Source organism: Terrapene carolina, unplaced genomic scaffold (genome assembly GCF_002925995.2).
Source record: "Terrapene carolina triunguis isolate 2854851 unplaced genomic scaffold, T_m_triunguis-2.0 Scaffold85, whole genome shotgun sequence".
NCBI classification, from domain to species: Eukaryota; Metazoa; Chordata; order Testudines; family Emydidae; genus Terrapene; species Terrapene triunguis.
This window is the reverse complement of record NW_020664436.1, coordinates 19174620-19199517: the sequence shown is the minus strand read 5'-3', so window position 1 is coordinate 19199517 and position 24898 is coordinate 19174620. Positions and strand designations below refer to the sequence as shown.

The following is a 24898-nucleotide window of genomic DNA, read 5'->3' as shown; positions in this document are numbered from 1 at the left end:
CTGGGCAGATGTGGCTGTGGGAATTGGAAAAAGGGAGTGAATTCCTGAGACAGAGCAATGTATCTGTGAACAGAGAACATAGTCTTTCTCTGTGAACAAGACCATGCAGAGCACCTATCACACGCGCACTGAGGACAAGGTCGAATTTTCGGCCCTCGCCTACAGTGCCTGCGGTCTTGCTGTGGCGAGCTGAGGAGCAGGGCTGGACACCGGACTTTGTCTAGCTGGCAAACATGGTAAGCCGTAGACTTGTGCCGCTTAAAACTTTAAGAGTGGCACTGGCCTCCTTTCACATAGAAAGCAATGCGAGTCTCTGCTGGCAGCAATCCTGCAAGCATGAACTCTGGCCCTGTCCCACCCCCTCGCGGCTGTAAACCGCGTGGCTGTAAACCGGCGGTTGCAGTTCTGTAAAGGGACGGGCAAGCAGTCCCAATACTAACTTTCCCCTACCTAATTCACAGCAGGGAGTCATGCCAGACATCACCCTCCTGAAGGTCTCGGAGAGCCAGAAGGAGAAGATGCTCCGGGACAGCCTGCAGAAACCGGGGCCATTTGCTGCAATGCTCTGCAAGGCCATGATCCCGGAGTACCTGCTGGCGTTGTGGCAGGGAAACGTGTCCTACCACGGGGGGCCTAATAAGCTCTCCCTGCCCAGGAACCTGCTCATGAGGCTGGAAAAACACCTGCAGGAGGCGTATGAGGAGTTCTCCCCGGAGGATCTCGCCTCTATCCCCGGTTACATTGACCAGTTCTTGGCTTAGGTGCCCTTGGAGGGACAAATGACTGCAGGGTTTTGGGCACTATAATCATGAAGCGGACATTGTGAAATTTTTTGAAAATGGTTCGGACTACATATTGAGGCGCCCAAAGACAGACTAATCATGATACACTTTGCACAGATTCTCCTTTTGTTTGACTTTCCTGTTTACATGTTTTGAAGCACTTTACCCACTGTTAATATTTTAAATCTTCCTGTTTTGTTGTAAATAAATGTTTACATGTTTTAAAGCACTTTAGCTACTGTTAATATTTTAAATATGCCAGTTATGTTGTAAATAAATGTTTAGATATTTAAAACACTTACTGCTTGATCCTTCCCCTGAATCTGTGTCTGGGGTAACGGCGGGGGACGGTTGGTAGGGGATCTCTGTCAGGGTGATGAAGAGCTCCTGGCTGTCGGGGAAATCAGCGGTGCCAGCGCTGTCGACTGCCTCGTCCTCCTCATCTCCTTCTTCATCTTCCCCATCCGCTAACATGTCGGAGGAACCGGCCGCGGACAATATCCCATCCTCAGAGTCCACGGTCAGGGGTGGGGTAGTGGTGGCGGCCGCACCTAGGATGGAATGCAGTGCCTCGTAGAAACGGGATGTGTGGGGCTGGGATCCAGAGCGTCCGTTTGCCTCTTTGGTCTTCTGGTAGCCTTGTCTCAGCTCCTTGATTTTCACGCGGCACTGCGTTGCATCCCGGCTGTAGCCTCTCTTTGCCATGGCTTTAGAGATCTTCTCATAGGTCTTTGCATTCCGTCTTTTGGAGCGCAGCTCGGAAAGCACGGACTCATCTCCCCACACAGCGATGAGATCCAAGACTTCCCGATCCGTCCATGCTGGGGCCCTCTTTCTATTGGATTGCACGGCCATCTCTGCTGGAGAGCTCTGCATCGTTGCCACTGCTGCCACTGCTGCTGAGCTCGCCACGGTGTCCAAACAGAAACTGCGCTTCAAACTGCCCAGATAGGAAAAGGAATTCAAATTTTCCCGGGGTGTGGCTGGTCAGAGCATCCGAGCTCGGACTGCTGTCCAGAGCGTCAACAGAGTGGTGCACTGTGGGATAGCTCCCGGAGCTATTAGCGTCGATTTCCATCCACACCTAGCCTAATTCGATATGGCCATTTCGAATTTAGCGCTACTCCTCTCGTTGGGGAGGATTACAGAAATCGATTTAAAGAGAGCTCTATGTCGAACTAAATGGCTTCCTGGTGTGGACGGGTGCAGGGTTAATTCGATATAACGGCGCTAAATTCGACATAAAAGCCTAGTGTAGACCAGGCCTGGGAGTCTTTCCATTCACTTTAATTGGCTTTGAATCAAATCCTCTTTGTATGACTTCCCTGCTGCTTGTCCCATATTCATGTCATGGAGCCATAGTGGTTTTCCTTTTTGGGCCTTGATGCTGAATATAACAGCACTTTTATGGGGTCATGAAAATAAATTCTTATTTCTCTCTCTTAATTAAAATAAAAAGCTTCAGTTTTCTAGTCTGCTATGGTGTGCATTCATCCCTACTGTAAATATTTTCTGTGCCACAGAGTGTAAGTAAGTTGATGTAATTATGCAACAGCACATTGTGACGTGCATTTGTCAGTTTAAATGGCATGTGTCTCTACATGCTAAGGACACTTGCATTGACTGATGAGCACACATCTCTTAGAGTATGTTACTGTGCTTTCAAAATTATAGCTTTTAATAACAGCTTACATTTTACTTTCTTTGGCCTCTATTTTAGTAGGATGTGGAGTTAATAGAACTGATGAATGTTAAATGGCTACATCTGCATCAGCTTCCCCAGCTTTGCTACAAGAAGAGGAAGTGCTCATTTTCGTGTCTCCTGCTTTCTAGAGCAGTGCTGCCCCAGAGCTGCTCCTGGTTTCATTTACATTCCCCACTCAGGGAAGATGTGGTGGGTGTGAGTAGAAGACTTGTGCTTCCACCTACTAGTGTTCACAATTCTGTGAACTTCACAGCCCTTATTACTGAACAAGGCCTTATAGCTGTAACTCAGGCTATGTCTACACTACCGCGGTAAGTGAATAACGTAGCTAGAGTTGATGAACCTTAGGTTGAGTTACCATGGGGTCTACACTGCGGGGGGTCGACGGGAGAAAATCTCCCGTCGACTTACCTTACTCTTCTCGTCAGGGGTAGAGTACAGGGGTCAACTGGAGAGCGATCTGTAGTCGATTTGGCGGATCTTTACTAGACCTGCTAAATCAACCACCGGTGGATTGATCTCAGAGCGTCGATCCCTGCTGTAGTGTAGACCTGCCCTCAGAAAGCAGGCAAGAATTATCTCTCTACCCCTAACCCCCCCAACCATTGAACCAATAAGGTAATTGAGAGGTTGACAGTGGCCAGTACTGGATGCTTTAGAGGGAAATTTTGAGTGATCCATCCCCTGTTGTCCACTCCCAGCTTCAGGTAGTTGGAGATTTAGGTTGCTGCAGAATGAGGCTTTTCACTTCAGGCAAAAAATAACAATTTGTCAGAGCCATCTGCCCTGCTTCAGAGGACACAGCCTACTTATAAGCCAGTGCCGGTGTTATAACATATTTACGAACAGGGAAAAGGGAATATGGCTCTCTGCCAAGTTACTAATCAGGCTCACAGGCCCCTATTTTAGGGTCTGCTGCCAACAAGAAGAGTTCCACAGAATTATGACAGACAGTACCACTTGTGAGATATCACTCTTGTAAGTAGTAAACATAACTATTAAATAATAATTGCACATTATATATGATTGTGCAAGAGAGATTTCATGCAGGAGGTATGGTGTATTCATGCATAATTCTGAATATTCAGCCAGGTAAATAGTATGATTCAAATTCTGTCCCCAGTTACACCAGTGCAACTTCAGAGCATGATTTTCATGTCTGCACTGTATATTTGGCAAAAAGGTTACAAGTTGCACCCAGTCTTCTCCAAACGAGTATAAATTACATGGAAATTATGCTGCCCTATCCTTTTGCCCTAAGCAAAGGGTGGCATTATGTGGTTCACCTTGGATGTGGAAAAAGTGGATGGAGTTGTTTTCAGGACCAAATCCCTTATTCAATATGCATCTGCCAAAAGAAACCCAGGGGTGTGGGGAGGGGCAAATCCTACCCTGACTCATGCCCTGTGCAACTGCATCTACTTTGGTATGGTTGCATTGCATGTCAGTCAGGGAAGGATTTGACCTATGGAGCAAATTAATGCTGCCACAGGCATCTTCAACCATTTTCACTCAATGTATGAGGTCCAGTGTGGGGGATTTGGGGGATTTTGGCTATTGCAGAATGAGTTGGTGGTTAATCTGGTGGATTAATCTGGTTGGTGGAACTGGGCTGATGATACGGATTGTCATCTCCGTGTCACACTGACTGGTTACTGAGTTAATGAGAACCTTCTGCATTTTACCAATTGACGTCAAGTGAAAAAATTTCCTGGGTGAGGATTTAGTCCAAAATTCATTGCAACGTAGGCTGCTTGGTCAGATATGTGTAACTTAAAGACAACTTACCTTAGTACAATAAATACATCTGTATGTCTGAAAAGCAGGTACAGTATCTGCTAAGGTTATGATTCCTATTAATTTTACCTTGTTAGTGAACGTGTGATGAGAAGCAACTGTATACTATATTTCTAATAATGTGTGCCTCTGTGAGAATACTACTCCAGATCTGACAGACATGCATGCATATAGTAGAATTAATAGTGTATGTGTGTCATCTTGTACACAGCTCATTTCCCTTTCTTGTTAGGGGTGGTGATCTCTCCTGAGATGCAGGACTGCATTTTCATTATATACTCAGCTTCTACACTCCTACTGTTTTGCTGCTTGCTTCTGCTCATCACAGCAACTGCCACTACCTGTATTATGAATAACTCAGCTCTTTCATATATGAGCTGATTGCTGTAGTAAGGGGCTAGCTCATGTGAGTTGGATCTCCAATAGCTGTAGATACAGAATTTGGTAAAAATATTGCCACTTACTTACATGAAACATTGACCCTTGTTAAAACCCACCTTAACGAGCTGCTCTTGTATTGCAAATTCACATGAATTTGATGCAGACGGCATTTTATTCTTCCACTTTCCTGTTTTTGAGTAAATTTTGGAGCTCTTTTTTTCCATGTACATTTTTTTTTCTTCAGAGAGGATGACAGGGACTTCTTGAAATTTCATTCTGAATGTATATATTTTTTCCTTTATGAGACAAAATCCTATCTACATCAAAGAAATACACCTATAGTTTCTTAAATGCCTCCTCTATACTGTCACTAATAACTTCAGTAGCATTCTGACTGTTCCAAAACTCCTCATACAAACATGGCATGCACTCATAGTTTCCAATCTATAATGCTATTAAAAAAAATGAAGTCAGAATATTTGTGTGGAATATTGCATGTTGTTTCCAGAGTCATTTGTGTCAAGTGTATGTTATATCAATGCTCCTTAAAGATTTTTTTATATTGAGGATGGTGCAGGGCTGTACTACTCCATTGAAAGCTCTTGGAGACATTGAGTCACTCAGACACATCACTTCCTACAGTGCCTACTTCCTTAGAGTGCCTGGGGAGCATAATCTTGGCACCCCTCTTTACCAGCATGTCATTGTGGAGTGTGGGGCAGGGCTATAATACCACCCATTCTGGAAAGATTAATGCTACTGTGCAGTAGCTCCCTTTGTACGGTCCTTGTACTCCCTTAGCACAAGAATTGCAATTGTGCTTTCCCCTTTTGTAAGAGGAAGGGAGGCTTTTTGTTCCTTCTTCCTCTTGAATGTCTGCTCAGCGCTGGGCAGTTCTACCCAAGAATGACTAACATTCATATGTTGTCCTTCATCCTGAAGAACTCTCAAAGTGCTTTACATCAATAAGAAACAGAGGTAAAGGGATACAAGGTGTTAGGCAGGCAGGCATGTGGTTTAAGTCTGATAAATTTATATCTAGTTGGCTTTCTCCCACCATATATAAAGTGGAAACTTGCAAGTGATGAGTTGCATTACAGAGGTCCATGCTGTCTTCTCTGAACACCCTTCCTCTAACTACGCTAACTGCTTCCCTCAGGGACAGTTGCTCCCAAGAACAACGCTTCTTGAGTGATGCATCAAGATCTGTCATCCTACAGAAAGAGCTGTGATTTTTGGCTTTGCCTAAAAACATTTGCAATCATTCATGGTTCATTGAACTCTGCAGGGTGCATGTTAGCTTCCCTGTAAGTTAAGCTGTGAGGCAGATATTAATTTAAATATATATTGATTTATGCAAATATAACTCCCCTCGTTATAAATTGTTTAATATGATTTTTTCCATTTAGTTCTGTTATTCTGCTGACAAATGGTTTGTATTATATTTTAACAATGGATTTGCAATAAAAAGTAGTCATAAATCATACTAACTGAGCAATCTCATTATCTGTGTGTGAAACTGATGTCTCATTACTAAAAGCCTGGCCACGAAGATAGAAATCTAGACATTAATCTTACAGACTAGAGTCTGCGGCTTGTAGTTTCTGGCCTTATGTTTATCGTGCTTAACACACATGTAAATGACAGTGAATCTTCCTTATCTGTAATAAAATATTCAAAGGAAGTTTTGAAGTCTGGAAGTTAATGCAGAACAGCATTAACCACGGTGGCTTTTGGCTGTGACATTCTTCTACTTGTGTATGCAGAGCATGTCATGAATGGAGGCTCTGCTCCTTCCCATCCTGCATAGCCCCTAATTTTAGGGGTCCCAAAGAGTGGGAAGACCCAGCTGCTCTGCCTGCTGACCATTGCCATTTCTCCTCCCTCATTTCCATTAGATTCTACTCACCTCTACCAGCGTAATGGAGTGGAGCATCCAGATTTACATTTCTTGGGGGGCAAGGAGGGAATTACCTTTTTGACAGTTTTTTTAAACTTAATTAATTATTTTTTTTAGCAGACAAGTCAAATAAGTTTTCAATAGTATTGTTAGATGGAAGGGGAACAAGAAGGATGAATAGGAGAAAGAGAAGGAAATATGTTTTCTAAAATAACAGGCTGAACCTAACAACCAGAGATGTCTTAATGTAATTTTTGAAGTGGTGCATAGGTCTTGTGTTGACTCAGCACAGGAGTGAATTTCATTCTTTAATGAATAGGGTCTTCTCTTAGAAGTGAAGTACCGAGAAACCAGTCTTGTTCTAGGGTTGTACCCCAAACTTGCACCTGATGCTACACAGGGACAACCCCATCCATCAACTTCATGGAAGTTACAGTACAGTATTGCCTACCCTAAGCATTCATAAGTCACGAATCTGACCCCAAAATATCATAAGATTGGTGTAAAAATAATGAGATTTAAAGAAATAAATGTGGGTTCTTTTTATTTGCCCTTCTGGTTTTTGAACCTTTTGGTTACCTTTGGGACATGTTTTCAAGTTTTTCTCTGCAGCCATTAGGGCTAGAAACTTTTTTTTTTAAAGGAAAAGTGAGGTTCTTGTTTTAAAAACAAAACAAAACAAAAAAACCCACAACTCTGAGCTGAAGCTTGATGAGCAAAATCAAATACTGTAAGACTTTTAAATCATGAGCACTGGCAGCACTGGTCACCAGCAGAGAATTTGGCCCTATGTTCAATATGGCAATCACTGTCTGATATTTCTGAAGAGTGAATTATCTGGTATATGATAGCATTTCTTGGTGCATCTCCTTTTAGAGAGGCTTCTATTCAGAACAATAAAAGAGATGTGCTGCTTGCTGATTCCTGAGAGGTAGCGTACTACACACTAGTACAGGAGTTTGTACTTTCTGGGATTCAGGCATTTTTATCCCAAACCATTTCTGCCTATGTTATGTCAAGAAAACACTTCTATAATATATAAGATGCATAAATTCTTTCTTTCTTTCTATAGGATTTATACCTGTGTGCAGCCTGGGCTTGTCTCAAGTGGGAAGAATGAACTTTGGCAAAGATGTCAGCTCCCTGAAATATTTTACTATCTGTGGCTTACAAGAAGGCTATGAACCCTTTGCTGTTAATACAAACAGAGACATTACCATGTGGCTGAGCAAGAGACTCCCTCAGTTTTTCCCAGTGCCACCAAACCATGAACACATTGAGGTTTGCGTTCTACATTAATGTTTCCTGTTAATTTTTCAGGAATTTGTTTTAATTAAATGAACTTTACAGTTAACTTGCCGCTTTTGCTATTTCAGCCTTCCCTTTGAATATGATATCAGTGTTGGCATCTGACATGCACTCACTCACCCTGGTAAACTATGATTGTAGCTCAATGAGAACATGGTAATTAATTCTGTCAGCCAATGAGTGATCTCTTGGAAGAATATGAATGTATTAGACTCCTAAATAAATAAATAAAATCATATATTAAGCTTGCCAAGTTGAGCTGTCAAAAGCCCGAAAGTTCCAAAGTTAAGGTTGCTTCCACAACCTTAACGCTACCCCTTTGCATGAGTACATTATGAAACAATCTTTAATTATATTGTTTTTAACTTAGATTCCTGCTTCATTCAATAGTGTAAATCAGATAGTGCTCCATGTGTGAGGTAAATTTTTAATACTTGCTTGTATCTTGTTGTCCCAAAAGTTTTATACTGCACTCCATACAAACTCCACACTGAACGAGACAAGCATTCTACACAAAAAAAAAAAAGTCAAAGATTACGAGTAACATTTTCACAAGCACCTAAGTGACTTAAGCTCCATTTTTAAGAGGTATGTAGACCTTTCTCTAATCAGCACTGGGACACCTAAATATCATTTTTAAATGTGATGCAGGCACTTCGGAGTCTCTCATTGACTTTTAATGAGACTTAGGCTCCTAAGTCTCATTTTCAAAAGGGATTTAGGCTCCTAAGTCAGCTAGGTGTTACAATGCTGAGCAAAGCAACACCTAAGCACTTTTAAAAATCTGGCTCTTAAGGTACTAAATGACTTAGGTTCTTTTGAAAATGTTACCCTGTATCATAAGGCATATGCACAAGGGAGCAGAGTTAAGATTGCCTTGGTAACCTTCATTTCTGGTATTTCCTAACTTCTGTGACCTCACCTTTGCGATCTTAACAGTATTTCTCTCTCTCTCTCAAAATATGGACTGTAATATATAAAGACACTTCAGAGTTCTACATGTACTGTTGCTGACTGTACTCCACAGGCATTTAAATACAGGAACTGAAATTCCGGTCACCTTTTTATGCTTGCGTGCCCAAATTCAATGTAATACCCTAAGTTCATGTGTTCAATGGAAATTGTTTCTCAGTTTTTATATTCACTCTCGTGAATAGACAATAGGCTGTTTGCAGATTGTTTGTTTTATCTAATAACAAAAATCTGTACAAATGCATACATTTTCAAAATACACATAACTCTATAAAATTGCAATCAGTTTTTACCAGACTACATGAAAGCCATATCTGAATGAAACTGAAACTCTGTCGCTACTGAAATATATCAGGAAGCATACGTAAAAAGAAATATTGTTCTTTCTCTTTCTTTGTGCCTTGTGTTTGAGTTATTATGGATCATACTGGCCAAGGTTGGATTACTATTGCAAAAAATAGTGGGCATAGTCTTTGACTGAATATCCAGTTTATAAGTGCTAAAAGGAAGCAATTTCATTCACTTGTCAATGTATTTACCTGCACTTGCTGCTATAATGCATGCTGCTGTTTAATTAAATGTCTCTGCCATATTGTAACATTTAATCATTTTGTAACTCTAAATACATTAAATATATTACGCTAAAAATAAAACTGGAACATTTGGGTGTAGGAGGGGAAGACATTTACTTTTATAATAAATGAGCTTTTATATTTGATAGGTGATGAGAATAGATGGCACCACAGACAGCTCCCCCTGTTTGAAGGTCACTCAGAAGTCCTTTGGCTCACAGAACAGCAAAACAGGCATCATGTTTTTTCGCTTGAGCATGCCTATTGAGTGTGCAGAAGTATTCTCCAAAACATCAGCAGGAGGGTTGCCAGGCACTGGTCTTTTTGGCCCAAAAAGTGACTTGGAGGATTATGATGCTGATTCTGATTTTGAGGTTCTGATGAAGACAGCTCATGGTCACCTAGTGCCTGACCGGGCAGAAAAAGAAAAAGAAGCTACAAAACTGGAGTTCAATAACCACAAGGATTACACTCAAGAGAAACCTTCACGTCTTAAACAAAGGTCAGTAACATATTTGATCTGTTTTTGTCATAATACGGTGGGTTGGGTTCACTTTAAACATTACTAGAAAATTCATTTTAAATCCCTCCCCATATCACCCGTAAAAGTTTTCTGTAGTGCTAAACTGACAGTTGGGACTCCTGGGTTCTATTCCCAGCACTGCCACTGAATCATTGTGTAACACTGTGCCTCACTTTCATCATCTGTTAAATAGAAGAAACAGAAATCTATAAAAGAAGCCTTCCTCTAAGGGTATTGTGATGCTAAATGCAGTCTTTTGACATTCTCTGATGAAAGGCACTCTAAAAGTGCCAGAGGGTTTTTTCTAATCCTGTCAAAACTAGGAAATACTGGAAATTTCTTGAGAAAATTATGCTCACAAGACTTCCAGCAAAGGCCAAAGATATTTAGATAAGCTTTGGTGAATATCTGAACTTTCATGGTCTTCTCCCATGCCCAATTAAGTGAGGCAAGAATATTCACTATGTTATATCTTTATCTTCCTCATTTTCATAGGTAATCAAACAAACCATCCCCTTCCCCATCTGATCCACAAGATACTCATACCCAAACTTAGTAACTGTCCAGACATATTACTGAAACCTTTATCTTTCCATTCCCTTCCTACTTTTGTTTATCTCCTAGCTTGTTTTGTCATGTTAAATTGTAAACTTTTGGAATAGGGGCAGTGGATAAGCCTAAATCCATTTTTATAAGTGACATAAGTACTTAAGAGACAAGCTCTCATTTAAAGTCAATGGAACTTAGGCTCCTAAATGACTTTTGAGAATAGAATTTAAGCTTCTAAGCCACTTAGGCAAGTTTGAAAATTTTACCCTGTGTCTTCTGTAAAGCTCTTGTTCCACCCTTACCTGATGTGAACAATAAATAACAATCTGGACCCAACTAAATCTTTTAGGTTAATTTATATTTGCAGAATTCCTGTATGTGTATATTGATTTGCTCTAAATTGATATAGATTATGATTTTGCTCCGTCCTCAGTACTTTGATGTATTACAGGTTTATGCTCAGAAGGACAAAGCCAGATTACAGCACAAGCCACTCTGCACGGCTCACAGAGGATGTTCTGGCAGATGACAGAGATGACTATGATTACTTGATGCATACTTCTACGGTATGTCAACAGAGTGTTCATATTTTTGCTGTTTGCTTTTCTAACATTTACTTACTTTTGCTAGTAAAGTCTAAGTGAATACATTCAATTTTTCTCCCTTTTATCAAGGGCCATATTTTTTATGCAATTTTCTGTAGTAGTACTGTGTAGCAAAACTTGAGATCACCACACTCATTCCATTTTGACATGCCTCCTACTTAACAACAAATCCAAAACAACTCCTGTTTGAAGAGCAGTAACTTAGCTTGGATCTGTGCTTAAAAGAACATCCATGGGCAACAGAATAAGAACAGAACAAACAGAACAAGGGCAGAATATGGCCCTATTTTGAAACAGCTAGTCAAGCCCAGAGCTACTCAAACGTAGAGATTTAAAGAGTCAACAACTAAATACATGATCCTGATTCAGAGTATGAAATGTGGAAGTCCCATTGAAATGTATGGGAGTTTTGTGCATGGATCAGTGACAGGATCAGCCCCTTAAATCTGCTCAGTTTACTGTGTTTCCAGTGTTTGCAGGCATAATAATGCACCTGTATGTCTATTCATCCTCTACTCACTGTAATGTGAACATACCGCCAATGTATCTGCATGTATTTTGTTAAACAAATATGCATCTTTTTTTATCCTCCTTGTCTTTCAGTTTAAATCAGACCCTTTTTTGCAGGACACGTCAGTGCAATACAAGACATCATTCTTCCATTGCTCTACTAATGAATTACTCTTGAACAAGACTATACCTGTTCACAAAAGCTGATTCATCCCAATTAGATTGTGAAAAATAAACTACAAGATTTTAAAGCAACAAATTAATTCTGAATCAAAATTATAACATATAAACCAAATATTAACACCATGGGATATTGTTAATTTATTGACAGTACTATTACTCGGTGAGAATATTTCCTGGGCAAGAACCTGCTAATGTCTGGGTGGGCTGGATTACATCTGACTTCCATCAATATGACATGACCTTTGACTTGGACAGAGTACGCACTGTTACAGTGACACTAGGGGATGAAAAAGGAAAGGTTCATGAGAGGTTGGTTCCAATTATTTTTCTTTTTCATTGAATTGTTTTATACTTGATATGTTTTTAAACATTTAGCACCTGTATAAATTGAGAGTAATGTTTAGTTATACTGGTATAAAATGGGTATTACAGAGGAGAATCCGACCCTTAAATGTTGAGGGGTCAACCAATGAAATTAATAGGGACCAGGAACAAATAAAAGGAAGTACTTCTTCACACAATGCACAATCAATCTGTGGAACTCATTGCCAGGGGATGCTGTGAAGGCCAAAAGTATAACTGGGTTCAAAAAAGAATTAGATAAGTTCATGGAGGATAGGTCCATCAATGGCTATTAGCCAACATGGGCAGAGATGCAACCCCATGCTCTGGATATCCCTAGCCTGTGACTGCCAGAAACTGGGAGTGTCTGACAGGGGATGGGGCCCTTGATGATTACCTGTTCTGGTCATTCCCTCTGAAGCATCTGGCAGTGGCCACTGTTGGAAGACAGGATACTGGGCTACATCAGTGGTTTTCAAAAGGGTATGCAGAGGTCTTTCAGGGCATATATTAACTCATCTAGATATTTGCCTAGTATTACAGTAAGTTACATAAAAAGCACTACCGAAGTCAGTACAAACTAAAATTTCATACAATGATTTGTTTATACTGTGCTATATACTATACACTGAAATGTAAGTACGATATTTATATTCCAATTCTCATTTTTATCATATAATTATAAAATAAATCAAAGTAAGCAATTTTTCAGTAATAGTGTGCTGTGATCCTTCTGTATTTTATGTCTGATTTTGTAAGCAAGTAGTTTTTAGGTGAGGGGAAACTTTGGGATATGCAAGACAAATCAGACTCTTGAAAGAGCTACAGTAGTCGGGAAAGGTTGAGAACCACTGGATGGACCAACGGTCTGACCCAGTATAGCTATTCTTATTTTGTTTGGAAACATGAGAAGTCAAGATCCATGGATGTAGTACCATGTCATTGAAAGTAAAATAACTGATGACAGGTAAAGGTTCAGTAAAGTTTCATCACTGATATAATTTACCTTTTTGTATCTCCATTGTAAAGAATACATGGAATAATTGCCTGATCAAAATTATGTATATTGAAAAATAGAAGCAGTCACGCTTTTATGTGCCGTTTCAGTCATTCAGGCCCTTAGCCTGCTGCAAAATCTTGAGTCTGCAAAATCAAGTGAGAACAGTCTCTTGTTAGAATTCTGGTACTTCCTGCTTCTAGTCAGGCCAGAATTAGGCTGGCTGTTTTCATGCTTTCACGGCATTTCACCCGTAAGTTCAGGGGTGCCAGGGCCGGCTCTGGCTTTTTGGCCACCCCAAGCAAAAACAAAAACAAAAACGGGGCAGCCAGAATGGCAAAGCAAAAAAACCAAAACCTGCAGCGCGGCCGGAGCCAGGGTGTAGGGGGACTCCCTGCGCTGCAGATGTGCCCCGGCTAGCGGGGGGGGGGGGGGGGGGGGGGGCGGGGGGGGCTCTGCGCTGCTCCGGTCAGCTGGGAGGGAAGGGCGTGGGCTGCCCTGTCGGGCTTGCTGCAGGGCGCTCCTGTCCTCCGTGCCGCTGCCCCCTACAGGGCAGCCGGAGCGGAACACCACCAAAAAAAAAAAAAGCAGCCGTGCCGCCCTAGGATTGGGCGGAATGCCGCCTCCTACAAGCTGCCACCCCAAGCACCAGCTTGCTCGGCTGGTGCCTGGAGCCGGCCCTGAGGGGTGCATAAAAATAAACGATGTAAAATGTTAACTCCAGGAATCTTTTTTGTCTGGTTCATGTAAAGGTTTGGGCTGGTTCTTGTTTTGTCGGAAATAGTTTACAGAACTTTGGAAAATCCATGGTGTGAAATTCTGGCTTCATTGCCATCAGTGGGAGTTTTGCTATGAATGAGGCCAGGATTCCAACCATGGCGTTAATACAACATGCCAGTTTCAGCAATACCCTGATCACTGCAACAGTATAATTTAATTTGAATAAACAGACTACAACAATACCATCCCATACAAACTCACATGCTAGTCACAAATGTATCTCTTGAAATTCAGTATCAAACGTAGTAACTGCTATATGGTGTGCGCTGGAGAGAGCATGAGCCCCGGACAAGGACGCAACAACAATGGACTGGAGATTGGTTGCGTGGTCGATGCTGCCAGTGGTCTGCTAACCTTCACTGCTAATGGCAAGGAACTGAGCACCTATTATCAGGTATATATTTATTTGGTTTTGTCACCTCATCCAGATGAGAAAAGCTAGTAGATTGAATTTTACTATCCTTATTTAGTAATAGAAATGAAAGGAAAAGTTATTGCCTCTGATGCGATTGTAATCCTCTCTCTCTTCTGAACCCCAATTATGATCTTCTAGAGTTTCACGCAGTAGTTTCAGCCTATAAGCAGTTGACACAAGTGATAGATTTCTTAGCATTGATGGCGTTTTGCTATCTTCAGTCACTGTGTATTTCTGTTTGTGATTTAGGTTGAACCAAGTACTAAGTTATTTCCTGCAGTATTTGCACAAGCTACAAGCCCCAATGTTTTCCAGTTTGAGTTGGGAAGGATAAAGGTAAATAAGACCACACTTATTCGTTTCTCTATAAGCTTAATTGTTATATCAGATAACATCCAATTATTGCTCTTTTGTTAAATAAGTATGTTTCTGGTGTTGGGGATATATTTGTTGGTGCAATTGTATAGTATGGCATTTTGTAAGGCACATATTTTGGTTCTTGCCTGCAAGTAGGCTTGGAAATTTTATCTTATGGCACAGGATAAAACAATTTTCATAAGATTGCATCTGAGAACTTAAATTTTTCCAAACTGTAAATGCAATATTTATTTCTTATGCTTGTCACCCTTCATGCTGTATGTCATGCAATGAATAAAATGACTAGGTCAATTTTAAAGTATGCACTATTTATTCATTAGATCGTATCATGTCTTCTCTGAAGCCATCACATACATGGTATGAACATATAAGGTAGTCACAGCTAAAATAAATGTGAACATTGTGGAAGAATCGCATCCTTTTGTGAAAAGATTCTAAAATCACATATTCCTGCAGTGCGAATGCGTGAGGTGCTATTCACATTGTGAAAGGGACTATGTGCTCATTTTATCTGTCTCTATTGCAAATTTAGTCAAATTCTATAACTCTCATTATTTCACTCCCCGAACCTGATTATATTTTGTCATTCTATAGTAAAGAACAGTTATGATGGTTATATACATATTTGTATCACAAAAGTTACTGTGTGTATTAGCTGAATTTAATGATTTGGGATATTTAGTGCTGGATTGAGGCCGTGTCTACACTTACAAGGTAACAATGGCACAGCTGTACCGATACAACTGTGCTGCTGTAGGAGTGCTTGTGTAGCCACTTTATGCTGATGGGAGGGAGCTTTCCCATCACCATAATCAAACCAGCTCAACAAACTCTTGGTGGGAGAGCATTTTTTCACACCCCAGAGTGACAAAAGTTTTGCCGACATAAGTGTTAGTGTAGACATGGCCTGAGTCTCCAGGCTTACTATGAGGCAGCAAGTTGCTGTGCCTTCTCAGGAGGAGCATCAGGAACAAATTGTGTCTTCGAGAGGCACGATTCTTCTTCCATCTTTTCTCTTGTTGCAGGGAGTAATTTAATAAAATAGTGTTGGCAATGTAGCATAGTCCATATCTGTCTGCTCAGCCAGCTACTCTAACTGGTGTAATGCTAGCTGTGCAAACTAAGGACTCATCCACTCCATGTCCATTCCCTGCCCATATACTTGTAGCTGGATGTATAGGTTGTGCAGCCCCTGCTCTCTCTCCCATCCCATGCTCAGAGGCATGATCTGGGCATGTCCTAGGTGGCTGGGCAGGGAGCGGTAGAGGGCTTACTGCCCTTTTTATCTATAGAGGACCAGAGCCGAATCTAGCCTTCGGTGCCTATTTTTCTGAAGCTCAAAATGCCTTTGTTAAGGCCTTGGTTTGGCTTTAATAATGAGCAACAATCAGCAACAAATCTTCAGAAGTGATTTTTTGTAATAGAAGAGAGCGACAAGCCTTCTTGGAGAAGGAACTGCCACTTATGTGTTTTTACAGCCCAAGGGGGGCCCTGATCCTGACCTAGACCTCTATCCTATTGCAATATAAACAATTAGTATTGGTAGTATAAATAATATCAAAAACTGATAGAATTCGAATGTACACTTGTATAGGTAAAAAAGGTGAGGATTTTCATTTTTAAATATATCCAATGCACTGATGTCTGTTTTAGCTCAGAGTCAATTTATATGTATGGGATACTGTGTAGTCTCATGAAAAGGGTTGCAGCCCAGAAGAACTAACACAGAGTTTTTAAGGTTCCATGGAGGCCTCTAAATCCTATTCTTCATGCAGAAATTAGCTTCTTTTGAATTAGGAGGCGGACATAATAAACAACTTGTGATGGTGGAGATGGGGGTACAATTTTTGGTCTGAATGCCAGGGAAAACCCTTACTCTTACAAATAGGGCCATGGGATCATTAATGTCCATACAGAAGAGATTGGGCTTCAGTTTTCAAGGATTCACCCAAACTGCTTGCTTCTAGCGAACTTGAATTGCACAGAACTTGAACTCTGTCTTGGAGGAATGAAAGGCTGAGGTTTCAGAGTGGGTGAAGGATTATTGGATTTCATATCTCTGGTTTCAAGGCAGCTAGATAATGTTTTCACCCCTCAGCTCATTACTAAACCTCTAAGACATCCCCTTAGGCAAGCTCTATTTAGTGTTTTATATTTTGCTTTGAGAGCCAGCAGTCCCCAGCCTGTTTTGTGGGAGCTGCGTAAAATGCGACATTCCTACCATACTATGCTTGTTTCATTGCATTGATTTCATATCTGTTTGCAGCACATTCCTCTTGTATATTATCATACACCGCATTGTCCTATAGTGATTATAAAACTTGACTGTCTCCTCTCTTGCTGTCTCCAGAATGTAATGCCATTGTCTGCTGGCTTGTTCAAAAGCGAGCATAAAAACCCAGCCCCTCAATGCCCTCCCCGACTCCATGTCCAGTTTTTGACCCATGTGCTGTGGAGCAGAATGCCAAACCACTTTCTGAAGGTTGATATCTCACGGGTCAGTGAACGTCAAGGCTGGATGGTACAGTGCTTGGATCCTTTGCAGTTCATGTCCCTCCATATCCCAGAAGAAAACAGGTTGGCTTTGTTTGTATGTATAAATTGAATGAGAGTAGGTGTGGGTTTTATGAGGTCAGACAAGTAGCAAGAAAAATAGTCTGCTAGACAATCAGTTCCCTTTCTCTCTTGCATATGTATAATATATATAAATACAAATAATATATTCTGACTTAGAAAGGAACCCCTTTTTGCAGGCCTCATTTAAATTCAATTAGTGAATTATTAACTGGGTCACATAAATATCATCACTGGTTTTATTAAACTGTTTCTAGTTGTGTTCAACAACAAGAGATCTCTTGAGTTAAAGAGACATTGCCAATTAGCATTTATGACAGATTTGGGTTTTTTCTCCTCAGGGAGAAGCACGTGCTTCTGTGGATGCCAGCACTACATAGAGATGCAGACAATGCATGCCTGATTTTGTTTTGTATATTATTTTGCTGAGAGGGGAAATATGTACAAAGCTGCTGGTAACATCTTGAAACTAATCCTTACAAAGCATTAGATAGGTCAGAAGGGAGGGAGCCTCAGTTGTGGCTTGTGAATGTGTACAATTTCTTTCAGTATTTTTTGTAGTCTAGTAATTTACTTGGATTTTTGTGTTAGCAATAATCAAACAACTCTGATATGCTGTGTGCTTTAAGGCTCTTCAAAACCCAATCTCGGTAGAATAAACCGCCTGTTTTGATTATGTTTTACATATATTCTCTTCAGACCTGTGCATGGGATATGTGGAGAGTGAGAATTAGTGCATTGTGGTCCCTAGTGAAAAACCTAAATATCGTGTGCAGCTTGAGTATATTTGTTAAAAAATATTGTGGGGCAAATCCTGCTCCTCCTTCCAGGGCTATGAAGGGCCTCAGAGGGAGTGGAACTGACTTGGTTCCACAGCACAGGAAGCAGGTCTGGTGTTGGGGAGCTGGAGAGGAGCAGCCACACCCCCTGTGTGCCAGAGAGGCTAGCTCAAATACCAATCAAGTTTGAGGACGGGCATGCTGGCAGCAGAGCAGGGTGTCTCTTTTTGCCCCTTTGAAATCTCCCTGTGCGTGCCTGACTCCTTGGTCTTGGTACTGAGAGGAGGATTTAGCCCTAAAAGTGATGAGCTTGTATTATGATCTGATCTCACTTTTTAAAATGTACAGATGAGAGCAAGAGGTATTCATGAACTAGGTGGTTTTGAAATCTCCATTACTGTTGTGTTTCAAACCTGGAGGACTGCAAGACTGTTACTCAACTCCAATGCATATAGGTTTTATTTGTTTTTGTTTTTAAAAAGAAGGAAATTTAAAGCAATGTAAAAAAAACCCAACCTACATTTATGAAAAGCCCCCAAATTATTTTTTGTAAAAGTAAGCTTTTACAAAACTTGTGACCAATAGAAGCATTTCCATGGTTTTATTAATGTTAAATTCTAAAGGAAACATTTAAATAAAACCTCAAAAAATGTAATACATTCCCGTGCAGTATTTGTGAGTAGTCTATTTTCATTGTCCAACCTGAAATGAAAAGTAAATAAGTAGCATGAATAGTGAAAATTTAAATTGGAATGTTGTCTTTATGTTCTCAATTATCTAAATTGTTTTTTCTAATCTAAATCTAAAGGGAAATTTGTTTTAAATAAATCAGCCTGATCCTGCTCCCACTGAAAACTATTGGAGTTTTTTGAAGTGATAGTTTTTATTCAGTCTAAACAATTTCAAGGCTTGGGTCATAATTTTTAAGCCATCCGTTGTCTATAAAATTGCAAGTTTAAATATCTGAAAGTCAGGAAGTCAAAAAGTCAAGGTCCAGACAATAGCTAATTTGCCCATGTTGCACAATTGTAGAATTCTGAATAACTTTTTTGCATTTTGGGTCCTATGTTCCTAGCTATTGCACTGATATGGAACTTCCTCTATTTTCCCTTCTTCTCTACAGGTCTATAGATATTTTAGAACTGACGGAACAGGAAGAATTGCTGAAATTTCACTATCATACCCTCCGATTGTATTCAGCCGTTTGTGCTCTAGGGAACAACCGGGTGGCACATGCTATGTGCAGCCATGTGGATGAATCTCAGCTTCTCTATGGCATTGAGAATAAGTATATGCCGGGCTTGCTTCGCACAGGCTATTATGACTTACTCATTGACATCCACCTCAACACCTATGCCACGGCCAGGTTAATGATGAATAACGAATTTATTGTTCCGATGACGAATGAGACCAAGAGCATTACTCTGTTTCCTGATGAGAACAAAAAACATGGCCTCCCTGGTATAGGTCTCAGCACTTCACTACGACCTAGAATCCAGTTCTCCTCTCCCAGTTTTGTAAGCATTAGCAGTGAGTGCTATCAATTTAGCCCTGAATTTCCTCTGGATATCTTAAAGGCCAAAACTATAGGGATGCTGACCGAGGCTGTTCAAGAGGGCAACCTCCATGTCAGAGATCCAGTAGGGGGTACTACAGAGTTTCTATTTGTCCCTCTCATCAAGCTTTTTTACACCCTGCTAATCATGGGAGTCTTCCATAATGGGGATCTGAAACACATCTTGCAGCTGATTGAGCCCAGCGTTTTCAAGGAAGGCATGAGCCAGGAGGATGAGAGTGAAGTGCCAGAGAAGGAGTTGAGTACAGCGGAGCTAAAGCCAGAAGGAGGAGAAGAAGAAGTCAAAGGGGGGCGGGTGCTGAAGGAAGGTCTTCTTCAAATGAAACTTCCTGAACCAGTAAAATTACAGGTAATGACTGTGACAGTATCAGTGGATGTTCATATATTTTATACTCCCTCCTTCCTTTCATTCAATATTTCAAGGAACACAGCAGTCTTGCAGCATATTTCAAGCCACACACTCTTTTTTGCAGGCATACATGCATGTTTAGTGCTGTTTTACATTGTGTTTTAAAAATATAATTGCTATTGATGATATAATTTTGCATTATCCCCTTTATTGCCCTATGATAACAGTAGCCTTGGTGGACGTTGTGAGACCTGTTTCGAACCAAATCTGATATAAATAAAACATAATTAGGTAGGAAATATCTTCTGAATAAAAAAATAAAATTGTCGTTTTATAAATTTAGAAGCAGCGACTTCTATATAATTTATTACATTTTCCCTTCAACTTTCTTTGGAGAATTGTGGCTATTAGTAGATACCCAAGTGAGAGCAGCTTCTAAGAGCTATTTTCTTCCTGGCTGTTACATAGTTGAGTAGTGACTGGTCGGGTGTGTGTGTGTGTGTGGGGGGGCGTTAGGCACAAGGAGACCCATATGGGGCATGGGAGAGTTTGGACTAAGGGCTTGTCTACATGGAGCTTATTTAGGAACAGCCAGGCATTTGGCCATTTTTGGTGCCCCCTGGAGCGACCAAGCCGAAAAAAAAAAAAAAAAGGCTGGCCAATCAACAGAGCAGAGAGAAAAAAACAACCAACCAAATAACAACAACAACAAAAGGCTGAACCGGCACTGGAATAATAGCAGACATAGTCATTCTGCCTCCACATGCCCAGAAGTTGTGGGAGTCATTTTGTCAGTTTACGCAGAATGCCTCCGATTGTTGCCCTGAAGCAGTGTGACTGTGTGATACCCCTTTCTATAAGCTATCTTAAATGGCACAATGTAGTTTCTAGGATGAAATTCATCCCTGAGCAGAGAGAGAGCACAAGGCATAGGTACCACTTAAATTCCTGGAAGCTATCAAATTAGATTAATTGGGATATAAACGGTGCATAGGCTGTGATCTGGGTGACCTCACCTTTAATGAATAAGAGATGGATGTGATTATTTTATAAAGAAAGATAAAGGAATTATATATGTATAGCCTGGCTCTTGTAAGTAATAACTTAAGCAGGGCAAATAGTAGAAGGGTGTAAACATCGAGGAAGCATGGTACAGGAAATCTAACAACGGGGAATGGAATGAAATGAATAAAAGGAACATATAAGCTCATGATGGTATAAAAAAAAACTTTAACAGAGAAATTTGGTTGACTGTTGAGTGGCCTCCCAAGGGGAAGTACAATAGAACCTCAGAGTTATGAACTGACCAGTCAACCACACACCTCATTTGGACCAGAAGTACACAATCAGGCAGTAGCAGAGACAAAGAACAACAACAACAAGCAAATACAGTACAGTACTGTGTTAAATGTAAACTAATTTTAAAAAAAGGGGAAACGGCATTTTTCTTCTGCATAATAAAGTTTCAAAGTTGTATTAAGTCAGTGGTCAGTTGTAAACTTCTGAAAGAACAGCCATAAGGTTTTGTTCAGAGTTATGGACATTTCAGAGTTATGAACAACCTCCATTCCCAAGGTGTTTGTAACTCTGAGGTTTACAATAATGGAGATATTTAAAAAGAGAGTTTAGAAGTAGAATTGACAACTCACTAGAAAAAATATTACAAAGTATAATCCTGTAGTGTCAGGGGATGCACTGGGTGATAAAATAAATCTTTACTATCACAATTGCTTGTGAATCTGTGTTCTAGTGTGTTCACTTCTTCCTCTAAATCTACTGTGCTATCAGCAAAAAATATTACATAAAGACAGCAGAATTTTCAACAGTTTTGGCATGATCTCTCACTTGCGCATGTACACACTCTCTCCCGAAACAAAAAACTAGAGGGTGCCGATGAAACATTTAACCAAATACAAAAAAACAGAAATGTAAGTTGCACTCTCTCATTTGAGCTGTCCTGTGGTTATTAGTTGGGCCTAAGGTGGATCTTTACTGGTAGTAAAACCATGGAGTTAAACTGCTAATAAAATGGTATTATTATTAGCCATCAGCCTAGCAACAACTGTGTTATCTGGTCAGAATTAACTTCTAAAAGGGACTAATTTAATAGGGCATTCTGCAGCTTCCGGGTACAAATGAAAAAGACGACCCACTGGAAATAGAGACTAAGAGCATGGGCCCAAACAGTCATTTAGTGCATGGCAGGCTGGTGCATTGTAGATTCACACCTCAGCTTGCTGTGCACTAAATTGCTGTATAGACAAGGTCTAAATCTATATTATTATCTTTTTACTCTAGCACAATTCCCATGTCCTTGTATATGTTTCTGAGGCAGAAGGATCTCCTGCAGATGGCAATTTATAAGCCCTAACACTAACTCAAGCATGACTGTATCGCAGATTATCGTCAGTTCATTTGATAACAGGTTCTGCCTTATCACTTGGAGTCTACAGTACCCACACTCAGTTATATGTTAACAGAATATGTAGAGAATATTTTAAAAGTTTGTCTACTTTTTGTTGCCCTTTTTCTGGTGTTTTCTCAGATGTGTTACCTACTCCAGTACCTCTGTGACTGCCAGATACGTCATCGGATAGAAGCCATTGTAGCATTTTCTGATGATTTTGTAGCTAAGCTTCAAGAGAATCAGCGATTCCGATATAATGAAGTTATGCAGGCCTTAAACATGTCTGCCGCACTGACAGCCAGGAAAACAAAAGAGTTTCGGTCTCCACCTCAAGAGCAGGTACCACTTAAAATGGGCAGTTATTCTTTTTCCAGACTGTGAGCGTGGCGGGAAGCCAAAGCAGGGATGTAGGATCCCAGCCCAGTCAGAGTGCTGTGTCCTAACATTCAAATTTTCATTCGGTTCTCACCCTTCTCTATGCTGGTAAATCAAGTATTTAAACTTACATGATGTACAATATTCAGTGCAGTCAAGGATAGGTCATGTTTAACATTGTGTCAGTCAGCTGGTTGTGGTTAGCCCTAAGGTCCACACTAGGGATAATCATGACATGACATCACGGGATGTGATGTTAAACTTGGTAGTCTTTATCTACACTGAGTAATATGTATTCATTAATGTTGTCTAGTGCCGTGTAATTTCCCAGCGTAGACAAGCTTTTAGAGTACAGCCTTGCCATGCTCTTATGTCTATGTATACAATGACATTATAGGAAAGTAGGCAGTTCTCAGATGAGGTTCTGCAGTAATAATAAAACTTAGCATAGACATATGTTTCTGGATTTCAGAATGCTTTACAAACATTCATTAATTAAACCTTACAACACCCTTTTTAATCTATTTTAAACATAGAGCAACTGATATTCAGAGAGATTAAGTGATTTGACCAAGGTGACACAGCTAATTAGTGGCAGAGTTGGAAACAGAACCCAGGGGTCCTGACTTCTATCCTTTGCTCTAGCCACCAGTTCACACTGATGCTCATTTATTACCTTTTTTACCTACTCTACTTAAATGCCTGATTTTTTTTCCTCTTCAGAAATCATAGTTCTTCTGGTATTTGTGTATTTCAGTTTACCTAAAAAATTTCTATAATTGTTTTAAAATTTAGTTGCACATATTTATGGAGATAATGAGCAAAAAGAAATGCAGTATTTGCATATTAACTGTAAACCTTATGGATACTTTATTGGTCTTCTAAGTACATATTTGGATTCCAGGCATTCTTGGCTTTACATATTCCCTTCTAGCCTACTGCAAAGTGTTCAAAAAGATGCTCCCAAAGCTTTAAACTTTTTTTTGTATTCTTTCTTTTTAAGATTAACATGCTTCTGAATTTTAAGGATGATAAAAGTGATTGTCCTTGCTCTGAAGAAATTAGAGATCAACTCTTGGAGTTCCATGAGGACTTAATGACACATTGTGGTAAACCCTGTTTTTGAATGTTTTTGTCTCTGAAATTGTATTAGCCAGATTCAATAACTTTAGCAAAACCAAGCTACCCATTAAATTATGTCAGCAACAGGTAGCTAGATAATACACAACGGGGTGTGGATTCCTCAGTCATTATAATATAAGTGCACCCTCTCATCTGATCAGAATACAGGAAAACACGTTACATTTTATTCGACAAGAGGAAATTTTATTCCTCCCATACAAGCGCCAAATAAATGGAACTTGTGTGGTACTCCTCTGAGGTTAGTGAATGAAATCTAGCTCCCGTGGGTATTGGGAAGCTCTATAGCTCTTCAGTAATATTCTGGGGCTAGAATAGCAGCTGTTGCTCCTCTTTTCCCCCAGTACCATAGGTAAACTGCTCCCATTCACCAATAGGTGAATTTCACTCTATCAAAATAACTATGGTCCTATTAACCACAATAAAATGGCTGATGGACTTCAGCTGTTCCAGTTCTCCAAACACAAATGAAAATGAAAAATGAACATGCTAAAAAAACATGCTAGTTCACTTACTGAAACTTTGAGGCTTGGGGTTTTGTTGAAGACAGATGGGAAAAATGGTGCTTAAGCTCAGTCCAAATATTTTTGTTACAATAATCAGGGCCGGCTCCAGGCACCAGCTTCTCAAGCAGGTGCTTGGGGTGGCCGTTCCGGACAGGGGCGGCAGTTCCAGGTATTCGGCGGCAATTCCCCGGACGGTCCCTCACTCCGCCTGGGAGTGAAGGACCTCCCGCCGAATTTAATTACATGAAATGCAACAGTCTCTTTGGTGTCAAAATGTTGAACATTGTAAGAAAATAAAGTAAATGCAAAGAAACCAAACCAAGAACAAAATAATTTTTCAAATGTTAAACACGCATCTGTGGACAGTGCAGATCCAGTTAAGAAGTTCCTTCTGTTTAAATTTTGCTTCAGTCTCTTAGAGACTGATAAGACAAAGCTGTAGATAATCACCACTTCTCTATTTAAAGTTATGTATGCCCTCTTCCTCTGTAAA

At 40.3% G+C, this 24898-nt stretch overlaps 1 protein-coding gene across 1 annotated transcript in view; it reads left to right on the top strand.

Annotated features, from left to right (window-relative positions):
- The window catches only part of RYR2 (ryanodine receptor 2), a 512764-nt gene that overhangs the window by 247298 nt on the left and 240568 nt on the right, over positions 1-24898 (top strand). The window contains exons 30-39 of the mRNA XM_026649522.1: positions 7638-7846; positions 9567-9919; positions 10941-11055; positions 11936-12096; positions 14141-14300; positions 14571-14657; positions 17050-17276; positions 19176-19977; positions 22523-22723; positions 23763-23868. Coding sequence (XP_026505307.1) covers positions 7638-7846; positions 9567-9919; positions 10941-11055; positions 11936-12096; positions 14141-14300; positions 14571-14657; positions 17050-17276; positions 19176-19977; positions 22523-22723; positions 23763-23868 — 2421 coding nt within the window. The remainder of the gene's footprint in view (positions 1-7637; positions 7847-9566; positions 9920-10940; positions 11056-11935; positions 12097-14140; positions 14301-14570; positions 14658-17049; positions 17277-19175; positions 19978-22522; positions 22724-23762; positions 23869-24898) is intronic.